The sequence below is a fragment of the Schistocerca serialis genome, chromosome 4, assembly GCF_023864345.2.
Source record: "Schistocerca serialis cubense isolate TAMUIC-IGC-003099 chromosome 4, iqSchSeri2.2, whole genome shotgun sequence".
Lineage (NCBI taxonomy): Eukaryota > Metazoa > Arthropoda > Insecta > Orthoptera > Acrididae > Schistocerca > Schistocerca serialis.
The window spans coordinates 229651416-229666925 of NC_064641.1; the positions used below are offsets into that span (position 1 = coordinate 229651416).

The following is a 15510-nucleotide window of genomic DNA, read 5'->3' on the forward strand; positions in this document are numbered from 1 at the left end:
CATTAAATTTCACATTTTTCTTCAGTGTCAAATTATCCATATGAAATTTGCTCAGGAAATATATATATATATTTATTATTTTGCTTAAGAGAGCAAAGAAAGTTGTACAAGACGGCCTTCTTGTTTCTTTCAACAAAATATTGCTGAAGATATTAGTCTCGAAGTTTCAGAAAACTCGTGGGTGCACTGTTGTTAGCTGCAGATGACGTCAAACAACTGACTACACCTCTGCAAGGATTAAATTGGCGAAAGTAAATCAGTGTTCATTGGGAACATGTCTAAATTTTCTTACAAAATTTCAGCAAAATCAGTGATGGTCATGCAGGAACTTTTCCTTTTAAAAGATTCCTCATCTTCCCCATTCTGTTATTCTGTTCAGCTTCTATTAATCATTGCATTTAAATTAATTTTGAATGAGTGTGTGTGCATGTGTGCACAGCATTGTCGTGGGGGAGGGGGGGCAGTCATAAGTTAAATTATTTTGATTTGTTGCTGTGTTAATGGAGGAACCAAAACGCACCTGAAGAGGAAAAAAAATCTGCAAAAGATTGCAACATCCAACAGCTTCCCCATTTTTCATGATTTACTCTGCATTGTACAAAATAAACAAAAATACAAGTACCAAGCATCATAAAGGGTAAAAGTTGTCCCAACAACAAGCGTCCCATAAATTTTCAGTAATCACAATAACTGCAAACCTCTTCAAAACATGCAGTGAAAATATGGTTCTCTATGTAGAACAAAATTATGAATTTCTTTGCTAATTAAGAATTCTGTACAAAGGATTTGTTGGAAGAATGGGGAGCCTAATCTACTGGCATACATCTACATATATACTCCACTAGCCACCAAGCAGTGTGTGGCGGAGGGCACAATTCGTGCCAAAGTCATATTCCCCCCCCCCCCCCCCCTCCCTCTGTTCCACTTGCGGATCACGCGAGGGAAAAATGACTGTCTGAACACCTCAGTACGAGCTGTAATTTCCTTATCTTTGAATGGTGATCATTGCGCTATGTGAAAGTTGGTGGTAAAGATCGGATTTCGGAATTTAGTGAGCAGCCCCTTCCGTTTAGAGTGCCGTCTATCTGCAAGTGTGTCCCACTTCAAACTTTCCATGAGATTTGTAATGCTCTCGCGATGGCTAAATGTACCAGTCACGAATCTTGCCGCTCTTCTTTGGACCTTCTCAGTCTCTTGAATCAGACCCAACTGGTAAGGGTCCAATACATATAAACAATACTCTCTACCGTAAACAAGTTTTTGAAAGCTAGGCTTAGAGTTTTGGCCTTCTGTTCATCATCATCAATTACATTACCCATACTGTCAGCAAGATAAGGTATTGAATTATTTGTAGCGTTCGTAGATTTTACGTCAGACCAAAATTTTTTGGGGTTATTTTTAGAATCTGCAGATAAAATATTGCTTTCAAATTCGTTAAAAGAATCTCTCATCCTCCTGACAGCTGCTTTCATTTCACATAATTTCTGTTTGTCAGCGGGGCAGTGATTACGTTTAAAATGACTGTGCAAAATTCTCTGCTTTCTCAGCGACTTCCTAATATGTTTGTTGTACCAATGTGGATCCTTTCCCACCCCTATATTTTTGCTAGGCACATACTTCTCTAGCACATGGTGAACAGTACCATAAAATTCTGACCAAAGATACTCAGTATCTTTGTGTCCCGTCGTGAATGCTTGCAGCTGACTATGAAGATATTCATTAATGACACTTTTATTTGCTTTCCCAAACAAGAAAACTCCACGCTGTTTCTTTGGTGTTTTTGCATCTTCCACTGACATAGAAACAATGACGACATTATAGTCGCTAACACCTTCTTCTAGATTAACTTCCTCAAAACGATCAAGTCTGTTTGTCACCAAGAAATCTAATATGTTCCCATCTTGAGTTGGTTTTCTAACCAATTGCTCAAGGTTATATGTTGAGAGTGCTCCTAGAATAACTTCACACAAAATGATATGACGACAGAAATACTCAACAAATGACTTGAAAGTGAATTAATAAAATCACTCAGGTATTTCTTTAATATTCTTAAAAACAATCCTAGGATTGATCTGAAGAAATAAGTAGTCAAGTAGTTGTTCTTTGTCACTTTACTGATAGGTAAATTTCTATGCTCATTTCCTGTGATTGTTTGTTAATGTTTTTCTTTTTATCCAGCAAAAGTAAACAATGCTCTTAAAAAGTACATGCAAGTACAGTTTACTTTCACATTTCCTAGTATTCTAGGACAAATAACATGACTAACTATGAATTTACACTGGTTTGTATTACAGTGAAGGTATCAGTAAGGTGCTGTAGCTCAGAGAAAGCAATTGTTACATTTAAGATAAGATGTTGCAAGCATACAACACAATGGAGTGTGTTTTCCAGAAAATGTGGAGTACATGACAAACAAATGTAGATTATGATCTGCAGCAGCAAATATTTAGTGGTGACATACATTATTCTATTCGTTTTACAATCACAGGCCTTTCTTATTTTGGAATGAATATAATGTTATTACAGTAATAATTGCAAATTATCTCCAGGCAGCTCCAAATCTGGCTGCAAGCATTTCCACTGGTTCTCAGAGTCCCACAAATGTTCATGTCATGTCAGTGGTGAAATTGTAAATAGGGTATTTTCTTGCAACATGTGGGAGTTTTCTTGATAACAAAGCATTCTCCCAGTAATTCAGAGCACGGGGGAGGAGATGATGTATGAATAATTGAAAAACACAAATAATTAAGATATTTTCAAGTATTTATTGAGGACAATGTCTTGTGGACAGGTAATAGCGGCAGTGGCTGATGGGTGCATGCACTCAGGCAAGTCGTCTTCCACTGCTAATTTGGTTAACATCTGCCACTGCCCCTAGCAGCCAGCAAACCATGATATCAGTTCCCATGTGCATGACACACGTGCCTTTTTTTAGTTGCACAAATGTCTCCCAACCAGGTAATCAGCACACGAATAATTGGGAGTACACTGTAATTGTCTTTAGTTAACCTCTGAAATAAAAATAGATGAGTGAAAATTTCACTGTATGTTGTACAATGCCATCTTATTGAACTGAAGCATTAATAATTTTTCGTCAGTTAACTCCCCTCCCCCCTCTCGACCATAGACTTGTGAATGATTTCACTATAATAATTGGAAAGTATACTATGCAGAAAATAGTGGCACAGTATTTGCCTACTGAATATTGCAATCCACACAGCAATTTTTTTTATCACAAAGTGGAATTTCATGGATAGCATATGGGCTGTTGACAAATAATATGCATGGGATCTTTACTGGAAGTTATTTTCACAACTTCCAGTCGCAGAGTACCTTTCCTTAACCCTACCAACATCCAAAACGCATTTGGAATGACATTACATATACATTACATTTAACACACACGATTAACACAGATAAGCTCCTGAATCACAATTGTCCTATGCATCATCATGATGCCATTTGTTCTACATTGCACAGCAGGAAAAGAAAGAAAAAAAAAAGCCTCTATGGTTTGGGAGGGACAAAGCTTCAGGTGGGGAGCTTGGTGTCGAGCAGCAGTGTATGTGAAGATTTCAATGTACATCTTGAAGTTCATAAAAAAATTGCAGATAGTCATGCAACATGCATATTTATTGTGTACAGCATGATCATACTTATTTTACACAAGAAAGAGTAATTTAGTTTATTACTAGAATTGAATAATTGCAATCAACAGGGATTTGTCATATAACACACATTTGTATACTGTGGCTAAGGACCTTTTTCTGGTATTTCTAGAACAACTTTATTTTAAAGTGGCTAACATGTTCCAAATTATTATATTACAGTCTACCCTAAATCACTCATCCACTGGTTCTGTCACTTCATGGTTAACTTATAATACTTCCTTTTCAATATCCTCATGTTGAAACCACAATGAGGTCCAAATCTGGAGGCATCAGTGAAGTACAGTGCTTAGTACCACAAGCAAGTTTATTACTCACACAACCATACAGCCAGAACAGAACTGAACTCCTGTACAGTGTGTGCAGATGTTTATACAGACATTGAATATTCCAGAATATACAAACATAATATATTTCAAGAACATCCCAGAAATGATCAATACTAAATAACAAATACTATATGGGGGACAACACATTTGAACTTGTGACCTGTCCCACAGCTTGCAGCATTGCTCTCAGTCCTGGAGAAACAGCAAGCCAATGTTTCAGAAGTTCTGATTACAGCAGCCTGGATCTCGACCTTGTCAGTGGTCCTCTGTATGGTGGTGCTGCCAGATCCTTCATTTGGTTGTATTTTTTTATCCTCTTAACTGTGCTGAGAACTGAAGGTAGCTTTTCCCATCGAACTTTGGCAATTGTCAAATTGATCTTCAGTTTCCTTCAGCCTCCCATCATCAGTTATGCACCTCTCGTCTAATTATGCACCTCTTGACTATTTTAGGGTGTCATATGGAGATTGTGTATGACTTCTGTGGTTTTTTTGATGAAGGGTCTTAATCCTTGACTTCATATGCAACATTTGAGTGACAAAGGATATAATGTAGCCAAAAGTAGTGCTTTAGTTACTTTTGCGATAGTCCCATTCTCCACACAGCCTAAAAGTAACAAAGTGACTTGGACTGTGTCTCACTGGTCAGTGCTTTGCATTGTATAGCACTCTTAGTCCTTCACCATCCGGGGTCCTACAAGCCAGCTATCTTGTTTCTTCAGGCTAGGTGTTGAAGTGTTTCCATGGTCATCCTGAGTAGCATCCAGCTGAAACAAAAACAGTAGATCTGTTGTTGTTTAGGTCTCGGAGCAGGAAAAAATGGTGTGGAGGCCTGCTTCGCAGTGTTGTATGTGAATCTAATGACAGGTAGTATTGTATCTCAATCTGTCTGTTCGACATCAGTGTACATCGGGTCCATATTTGCCAGCATCTTATTAAAATGTTCTGTGATGCCTTTCATCTGTGGATGGTAGGTAATTACCACTCTGTGATAATGTCACAAGGTGGAATTAGCTCTGATGCTAGCCTTGACAGGAAAATCTGATCACAATCAGAGATAATCAGACAGGATGCTCTGTACTTCAAAATGATGTCTTCTAGAATGAACTTTGGAATTTCTGGAACTTGGTCAGTTGGCACAGCTTTAGAGACAGCATAGAGGTGAGGTATTCAGTGCACATTATTATCCATAAATTCCCATTTGCTGACTTCAGAAACCTCCCCAAAAGGTCATTTCAAATTTGTTGGAATGGTGTTGCTTCAGGTTGGATTGGTACCAAATACCCCATAGGTAGCTATGGCACGTGCTTCCGTCAGTGGAATTCCTTACAGTGGCTCTCATAGTGTTTACAGATCAATAAATACCTGCACCTGATTCTGTATAGGGCATTCACGAACCCCAGGTGACCAGGTGTTGGAGTGTGATGGAAAAACTTCAGGATAGCTGGCCATAGGTGAGCTGGGATGATGACCAATGATTTCTGCTGCTTTTAATCATAGCTCGTCTTATGCATTGCTCCATTATTATCCTTTTGTCTCTCCCTTCTCTTGCAAGGCTTATTTGGTTTCCAGCAATGCTGGACCTTTCCTCTGTTCAGCAGCAAAATCATTTAATGCAGTGATGACTGATTTCATCCACACTGCTGTGTTCCACCAAAGGATTCATTGAAAGACTGTCACTACCATTGTGTTTGCAACCTCTTTTATATACCACTGTGGCAGTGTACACCTGAAGGGTCAATGCCCATCACCCCAGATGACCTGATGGATCCTTTAGGCTAGTGAGCTCCCCAGAGAGAACGGTGGTCTGTCATAAAAAGTGAGTGATTTGCCAAATAAATATGGCTAGAACTTGTTGATGGTCCAAACAACTGCAAGACACTTGGTTTTTTTTTTAATCTCTGGTTTGGAAAATACTCCAGAAGCATAAGCTATCACCTCTTCAGCACCTTCCTGAATTTTTACTAGAACTGCCCATGTTCCTAAATTACTTGCGTCAGAATGAAGTTCAGTCTCAGCATTCTTGTTATACAATGCTAGCACTGGAGGAGATATTGGCACCTTCTTGAGAACAAAGTAAGATACTTCTCACACCTCATTCCTGGAAAATGTGGCATCTGTCAGCAAGTTACGGCAACGGACATTGCACATATGTCAAGGGGTCAGAAAAATCTGCTGTCATTTTCTCAGGGTCTGGATGGATTCCATTGCTATTCACTAGGTGCTCCATGACTTTCCTTTCTTGGACAGTGAAGAGGCACTGATTCGGATTTCTATATCTACATGTACATCCATACTCTGCAAGCCACCTGACGGTGTGTGGCGGAGGGTACCTTGAGTACCTCTATCGGTTCTCCCTTCTATTGCAGTCTCGTATTGTTTGTGGAAAGGATTGTCGGTATGCCTCTGTGTGGACTCTAATCTCTCTGATTTTATCCTCATGGTCTCTTCACGAGATATACATAGGAGGGAGCAAAAGCCCGTACTGAGTTACTAAGCGTCTCTCCTGCAAAATCTTTCACTGGAGTTTATCTGTCGTCTCCGTAATACTTTCGCGATTACTAAATGATCCTGTAACGAAGCACGCTGCTCTCCATTGGATCTTCTCTATCTCTTCTATCAACCCTATCTGGTATGGATCCCAGACTGGTGAGCAGTATTCAAGTAGTGGGCGAACAAGTGTACTGAACGTACTTCCTTTGTTTTCGGATTGCATTTCCTTAGGATTCTTCCACTGAATCTGTCTGGCATCTGCTTTACCGACGATCAACTTTATATGATCATTCCATTTTAAATCACTCCTAATGCCTACTCCCAGATAATTTATGAAATTAGCTGCTTCCAGTTGCTGACCTGCTGTATTGTAGCTAAATGATAAGGAATCTTTCTTTCTATGTATTCGCAGCACATTACACTTGTCCACACTGAGATTCAATTGCCATTCCCTGCACCGTCAATTCGCTGCAGATCCTCCTGCATTTCAGTACAATTTTCCATTGTTACAACCTCTTGATATACCACAGCTTCATCCGCAAAAAGCCTCAGTGAACTTCCAATGTCATCCACAAGGTAATTTATGTATAATGTGAATAGCAACAATCCTACGACACTACCCTGTGGCACACCTGAAATCACTCTTACTTCGGAAGACTTCTCTCCATTGAGAATGACATGCTGCGTTCTGTTATCTAGGAACTCTTCAATCCAATCACACAATTGGTCTGATAGTCCATATTTAGGTGGAGACCTGCTGTCTGAACACACTTCAACATTGTTGTCAGTTGGCTTAGATGTGGTGATGTCATTTTGCAGCATCTTCTCTACTTCCTCTTGGATTTTCTGTTGTTCACTCAGTAACATCCTATATGATCGCTTGCTAATTGGTGGACGATCCCTAGTGTTGATATGGAGTTTTATTATTGGCTGCTTGGTCTGTCTTTTCTTCACTCCAGATTTGAAAACATCCGAAGGTTGATGCAGAACGGCTGTCACTCTCCGATGATGTTTCTCGGTCAGGCCAGATCCTATTGACATTTCAATAGTAGCTTCCTTCCTTCGTTGTCTTTTGTCGTAGCAGAGCCTGATCCTTTGTCAAAGGCACTACGTTGCCCTTCCTGTCCTTAGCACATACCTTTAGGGATGAGTTGTAGATGTTCTTGGCAGTGACCAAGAGTTCTCCTTGACCTCCTACAGTGGTCATGATCATTCGCTGGCATTTCTTTTATGAGCCACTTTTTTGCAAGTGATAAGAGCTTCAGAGTTTTAACTGAGCATCTCAATTGAAGACTGGAACTCATCTCATTGATGATGGCTAGATAATGTTGTCTTCTGCAGCAACATGCAGATCGGAATTTGCTTGTTGGAATAGTTTCGTCAGTCCGGTAGCTCTGACCTTCCACAGTCTGTGACAGCTTGTGATGCCTGCAAGAAATTCAGTTCAAGAATAGCATTATGACCAAATTTCACTAAAATGATAAATTCGAAAAGCTGTATTGTCTTGATAGTTACTCTTAAATTATGTGTTCCTGTTGGCTGGACCATTTCCCATCAGTAACCGTCAGAAAAGTTGCATTGCAGAACATAGCTTTCTTAGCTGACGACAATAAGCATCCAACATTACAGAAAAAGGAGCCTCTCAAATGATTAGTGCCCAGACAAGTTGGCAGTCAATGATGTCAGTGAGATTTTGTGACGTCCTGGTGACTTGTCTCCGGAAGATTTTCATGTGCGGCAGTCTCACCTCTGTAGGTGGTCGCCTGAATTAGTTTTCCTGAATTCAGCATCTAGGTGACGGTGTGCTGAGGAGCAACCTCATCCAGGGTTCAGTGACGGGCTTCAGGTAGACTATAATTGTGTGCAGTTGACTGGCCAGAATAGAACTATTGTGCGGTTGACGTCGTATAGTGCAACAACCATCAAACACTTGTCTTCTCTCTCTCTCTCTCTCTCTCTCTCTCTCTCTCTCTCTCTCTCTCTCTCTCTCTCAGCAATAGTGTAAATGTGTCCAGCAAGATGCACACACCGAAAACATATCAGCATGTTTTTCTCCGTTGTATTTTGCTTTGGGGCATCATACTTGGCGGAGGTGTTGGTTGTTCCTAAGTTATCCACATGCTAGGTTGTCATTTGATGGTTGTGACATAAGTTAGAGTTGAAGTCCATTCTTCCTGGTGTGTTTGTCTGTTGGCGGAGCTTGGTGCCAGAGATTGATACACCTCCTCTTCATCATTCTCTATTACTTTCTAACATGTGAGGTCAGTGTTCATGGCTGCTATCCCTTTTGCACTGGGTGTGATATTTCTGGCTTGCATGCGCTGCTGTCCCTCTCCCTTAACTACCTGATATCTGAGAGAGGCAAGCTCATTGTGGTCTTCTTTAACTGTCACATTGTCCACATTCGGCAGTCAGTCATACCTCTTTCTTCCAACTCTTTTCTGTTGCATTTCGTCAATTTGCTGGTGCCACTTCAAGAATTCCTCTCTGATTATGACATCCTTTACCAGAAGAACTTGTGGTACTTGGCTTTTGTGAGTTCTTTCAGCAAGTGTGAGGTTTTGTCATCCTCTGTCGGTTCCAAGTCACTTACCACCACCACCACCACCACCACCACCCATGACAGTTCGCAACAAATGGAATAAAAATTCATAGAATAACTTGTTACAAACACGTTTAACGCTCGCATTGGCTACGACATTCGCAGCAGAGCGTTCATAAAGTGACATAGCAAGCTGTAAACTGACTCGATAATACAGAAGGGTTTTGGGAACCCCATTTCTAGTACTGAAGCACATGCAAACTTTTTATGCAGTAAAGTTCAGCCAGAGGTGTAAAATTAGTTTTGTGCTATTTCAGTTTCACGTAAGTAAACTATCAATATTTTACTAAGCCATAAAGTTCTTCACACATGAATGACTTGCCCTGCTGTGGTAGGGAAAAGAAGAGAACCAGTGGAAAAATGCTCCTATCAGAGCATAAAAAAAGGCGAATATACTCCTGTTAAGACTCTGACTGAAAAAAGTGGTACCAGCTGCCTCATTCTACTTTCCCAGCACCTTTTTGGATAAGTTTTTAAATTTGGACATGCAAAAAAAAATCACACATTTTGTATGCTGAGAGAGGAGGACCAGTGGCAGTGGGAATGAGATGGAAAAGTAATAAATACTGGAAGATGGTGGACAGTAGTTGTTATAGAAAGAGTGAAGGAGACAATGGCGAGGGACACAGTGGCAGTGGAACATAGTTGATAGAGACGGAACAGTGTTAGGAAGAAAGTGAAGGAGACAGTGCCAATGGGAAAGGAGTAAAGAGGAGGAGGAAGTGGAAGTGTGTGAGAGCCAGTAGTAATGAGAGACAGAGTCTATGACAATGATAGGGAGGAAGAGAGAGATAGTGGCATGAGAAGTGACAGAAGTGACAGCAGCAATGGGAAGGAATGAATGACATGGTAGTAGCAATAAAAGAGAGCAAGAGAGAGAGATATGACAGTGAGAGACACACGAAGATATGATGACAGCGAGTTGGGATGAATAAGTGAGAGAGGCCAAGTGGGAGTGGATGGGTATGAGCGACTTATAGGGATGACCTAGTGGCTGTGAACGACTTGTAGTTAGGGGCGCTTGTAGGAATGAGAGGTGAGTTGTAGAGAATTGCAACATGTTTGCATGCCGTAATATTTGGGAAAATTTTTAAAGATGCAGATGAAGTTATAAAGAGGCAGTGTGTTTTAAACAAGAACATATTTGCCTTTTTTGTGCTCTGATAGGAGTATTTTTCCACTGGTTCTCTTTTTCCCCCACACACAAGGCGAATGTCTCTCTCTTATTTAACTCGTGTTTCTTGCAGGAATGCCTACCTCCGTTAAACTTTCTGGGAATTATTTTCACTGAACAGGTCTGCACACTGTATAGTTGAGGCATATGGGAATAGACAAGCATGTAGATAAAACATAAGTATACACTTGGTTTGTGCGTGTGTGCGTGTGCGAGAGAGAGAGAGAGAGAGAGAGAGAGAGAGAGAGAGAGAGATATGAATCCTTGTATTTGCATTATTACCAGTGCTGGCAGAATCATGTTGGCACTCATCAAATTAGTAATTGTGTACTTAAGTGAAATATTACTACTTTTAGATACAGACAGTGAAGTAGAAGATTACTTGCCGGAGCAGACGGGGGAAAATTTGGCACTGCTACAGCAAGCAGGAGAACCAGTTGAAGATGAACAGCAGGATGATTCTATTATTCCAGAGGAGTTTGGACTTGAACTAGAGATGAGTGGTAATGATCCAACAGGTCAGCATGATTATATTCTCTGAGGAAATGTTGAACTATTTCATTTACTTTGGCCCCCCTCACACTCTATGTTTCTGCTGGAAAACAGGATCGAATTACAGTTTCAAGAAAAACATCTGTTACTGGCTGATCTTAACAAAACATGCACTCCCATTTTCCGCTTACTGCCTCACCTTAGTCCGGGGATTGAACTGAAATTTAACAGCCAGTGAAAAAAGATTTATTGACGAGTTTTAATCACTTATTTATATCAGTCATGTGTATTTCATCTGTCAGTTACATCATATCCCCAACAAAATTTACGCACATTGTCACCGTTAATGTCGGAGAAGATTTCTGGTGTTGTGTACCATATAAGCAGCCTATACAAATTTATAAAATAACACACATTCACTATGCTACCCTGAATTTTAGAATGATAATACTTGTGAATCATTATCAGTTAAGACCAGTATTAACAGAGCATACAGCAAAAACGTTGCAGAAATTCTAGATTACTCTGTGCACAGCAGTCTACTAAATGATAGCTCAGTACTATGCAGACATTTAAGCTTCATTATACAACAGAAACTTCAGAAACAAAGAATGCAGGAAGAAGTGTGTGAAGTGCCCTTCAGTTCTACTGATCACAGAATTCCTCTAAAGTACTTTCATAATCTTGATGTGCTTGTACTAGACATTTCTGGTCCCTCTGTTTCTAACATACACCTTGCATTCCATCAGGTTCCATTGATTCTGTGAATGTTCAGGATTTCGTGCTAGCCATTATGTTGACATGCAAAACTCACTTACACTTAAAGTAATTTCTTACTGAAAATAGGAACAGCAAGCAGTCACTGTTGATTGTACTCATTCAGAATGGAGCTAGTAGTGATTTTTAACTGACAGGGTAATCTTCACTCAGATATTTTCAAATATCCACCATCTCCTGATGTCAGTTTTTTACAAGACTCCATGTTTGTACAAAGACCATTTTCAAATGCAGTGCAGTGTGAAATCTGTGCAATTTTTCCCATAAATTTCTTCTAGTTTGTAGATCACATCGCAATGGAAAATGATAAACAAATGTTTGTCATTTATTATCATTACTTATTTTACCAATGTTTTGATCAGTATTGTAGGTAGCAGTCATAAGGGTACTTATTACCACTGGGGCAGGTAACTGTCAAATTTACTGTCTTTACACCTGCCCCTATAATTCCTTAAAATGTATGTATGTAACATTCTTCATATGATTGAATATCAAGAGTTGAGTGGAAGAGAGCTGAGGCTCTTCATTGATAGTAATTTAAGATTTAATTTTAATGGCTCACATCAGAGAATCAGGAGGGAACTGCTTATGTGAAGCAGTGCTTTTCTCAGTACATTTGTTGCCAGTTAGGACAGGTCAGTAGATGTGCCTTCAATGGAAGTGTTTATAGATGAATATGGTGGGCAGTCTTGTGACCTCAATGTGTTCCATATCCTGTACCATTGCTAGCTGAGACAATGAGATTATGTAGCCATCATCAGCTTCAATATTGGAAAGCTGCCTTACTATCCTGATAGGCCCTCATGTGATTTTACAATATGACATTATCTTTGATGGAAAATAATTATATGGGAAGCAAAATTCTACAGACATACTATGCAAATATATTTCTGTATACTTATTTTAACAGTAGATGCTTTTAAAGTTGTATGCAGATTATCTGTTTAATTAGTAATTTCTATGTAAACTGAGTACTTTTTCATCATGTTTAATTGACTGTTCATTTGTGTAGCCCCAGATTCGTTGGTGACACAGACTTCTTTTGTAACTGGAATGAATGCAATGCCATCCCACGAGGAGGGAAGTACAGATGGTCTCGACATCAGTGACTTCGATTTGTCAGCACCACCATCACAGCATGGAACTAACGGTGGTGATTTGCGCACAAAACAAGAACTAGAAATTGAACATTCAGACACAGATGAGGATGACATTGGAGAAATTCATTTTCAGAGTTCACACTTCAATGGTGACAGCTCTGAAGAAGAAGAAGAAGAGAAGGACTTTGTGCAGGGTCTTAGCTTTGATGCTGCCGAAGCAGACAAGACTGCAGGTCATCCAAGCAAGGCCACTGTGAGTGGAGGCCTGAGTGATATCTTGACATCAACTGCTGTGCAGGCTGTGGCGAGAAACATTGCAGATATTACTGCGATGGGACAGAGCTTAATTTCTACTGTGATAGGCACAGGTGCAGCTTCAGCTCAAGAAGCCAGTGCCCAAACTCCTCGGCAGCAGTCTAATGTTTCTTCTGTGAAACCCTCTGATCAGTGTTCCTCCTCATCTTCAGACAGTGATGACTTCGAGATGATTTCACAGGATGATCTCTCGTAACACATACTGCTCTATTTCATGGGTATGTTGTGTCCTTTTAATATCTGATCTTTATTTTGTAATATTTGCCCACTAATTGTATAAGTGGGGACAATTAATTTACAAAACTAGAAATATTTATACCAAAATAATTATTTTTTATTTCAGGACTTTTTGACAAAATTCAGTATTCTGAATACAAATTGTATTACATGATGATTTTTGTAACTTGCAGCAGTTGTAATCTAGAACCCAATAAAGTACTTAAAAATTTGTTGTGCTGTATATGCTGCAACAAATTATGCTTAAGTAAGAAATAAACCTTTTCCCTTTCAGTGAAATTTGGACAATATGAATAATAAACTGAATGTGATGTGTTGCAAAAAAAAGATAGAAATTAGTATTTTTCCAATTTCTATAAGATTGAATGTTTTAGTAGATTGAATATTAAAAAAGATTGTAAATATGTAAATACTCGTGGAAAAATACTTGATAGTTATTGCTGCTGTGCTTAGTGTTATGATTTTTGAGTGTTCCTTATGAATGTGAGATATTTTCCTGAATTGCTTCTGTCATTGTGATACTTTTAACATATCTTTTTATCAGATGAATTTATACAGCAGCACTCCAAAAGTCTGTCTGTAATTTATATTATGACAGTCTGTTTTGGGTAGCAGTATTTCTGTTATTTTTTAAAAACTTTTAGATCTGTTGAGTGTACATGTAGTTGCAGTATTGTTGTTTCCACTTTTTTATCAATAGTTACAGAGTAATTGACTGGTCCTATGGTATATCAATTTTTCTTAAGTGGAAGAAAATCTTTATATATTGCAGAGAATTTTATTAGTGTTCCAGCATAGAAAGTAAAATGAATCACTCTCTCTGGAATTTGAAGTACATGCTCCATATCCTCTCCTTTTCAAAAGCAGTGTGTAACTTATTTTTAAAAAAATGTAATTCGTGTATTTTTTATTATAAGTGTGAAGTGAAAATGTTACCTGTAATTTTGTTGTAATACAGAATAAGTATTTGCTGTGATTGAAATATTTGTAAGAAAATAAAAGCTAATTTATTGAACTGTACATATATATCAGTTAAGTTGCCTCTTAAAGATTATTGTTCGTACACACCCTGTAACTATCATTCTCACACACACACACACACACACACACACACACACACACACACACACACACACACACACCTCCCCTCTTCCACCCAATTTCTGTTGAAAAATGTAGTGCACAAAACACACAAGGTGGTACACTCAAATTATTTTCAACAGAAACAGAAAAATATGTAAAGATAACATCCGAGGTGCAAATATACTTCTTGAGTTTGCAGCTGTATAACATTGTGAAAATGTTACTGTATTCAGGGTGTATTTGTGGAAGAGGAAAAAAAATTCCCAGTTAAAAAATACACTTTCTCCCAGATGAAAATACACTTTTTCTGTGTTAAGTAGCAGTTTACTTTTCCTCGGAACTGTAAAACTTATTAAGCTTTCAGTGGTTGTGTTTTTATACACTGGCGTAAAATTTCCCGGCACTTTAGAAAACAAAACTCGGGGGAAAAAAACGCGTTTTGGAAAGATGTCTGATATCCAGCAACATGAACAGGGGTGTAAGCCAGTCTTACCTCATGTCAAACGATCTCGCCAGCTGACGACAGCAGATATTCAGAGCATAGGACACGAGATGTAGTCAGCCAATCGCAACATAACTGTTAAGTAGTGCGAACACACAAATAGAAAAGATAATGGTTTAAATTAATATACATAGTGTTGCTACAAGAAAAGAAAAGCTTTCACATGTAATATTGTTCTCTAAGATTAATAAGCTGCAAGAGAAGCTAAGCTTTCACACATAAATTTGGTATTTTTTGCGCATGTTACGCTTTAAGGTATATCACACAAATGTGCCAGTAAAATTTTTGACGATTACGTAAATGTCTGGTCTTCTGGGCTCGAAATTATTCTAAATGGTCATCCTCAGAGTTGATTTTTGAATGAGAGTCAAACGCTGTGTGATTTAAGAAATTCAACATACATTCGAGCACAGAGTTCATCTTGCGTAAAAGGAAATTTACTTTGAAAGTAACACTTTTCAAACAACCATTCAGAATATTTTTCCATGACCTGAGCCAGATAACATGCGTCGCTGCGCTTGCACAGCTACAATGACGCAGGAAGCCCATACATTCGTACAAGTAAATCATTAAAAGATCTTACATTGTCACAAGAGAAACAAGACATAAAGGATACTCCAAGAGCATGGGAGTTTGGTGAACCATACTAAAATGCATAATTTGGCTTAAAGTGCACTTTATGTCCAGATTCAGATGTAAATTTTGTTGGAGCACCAGTACCGTACTGTATTACCTCATG

The 15510-nt window shown here is 38.9% G+C and overlaps 1 protein-coding gene across 1 annotated transcript in view; it reads left to right on the forward strand.

Moving 5' to 3' along the window:
* Positions 1-14206, forward strand: part of LOC126473844 (reticulophagy regulator 3-like) — a 31108-nt gene extending 16902 nt beyond the window's left edge. The window contains exons 5-6 of the mRNA XM_050101174.1: positions 10622-10783; positions 12547-14206. Coding sequence (XP_049957131.1) covers positions 10622-10783; positions 12547-13145 — 761 coding nt within the window. The 3' untranslated portion in view covers positions 13146-14206. The remainder of the gene's footprint in view (positions 1-10621; positions 10784-12546) is intronic.
* Positions 14207-15510: the final 1304 nt, after the last annotated feature.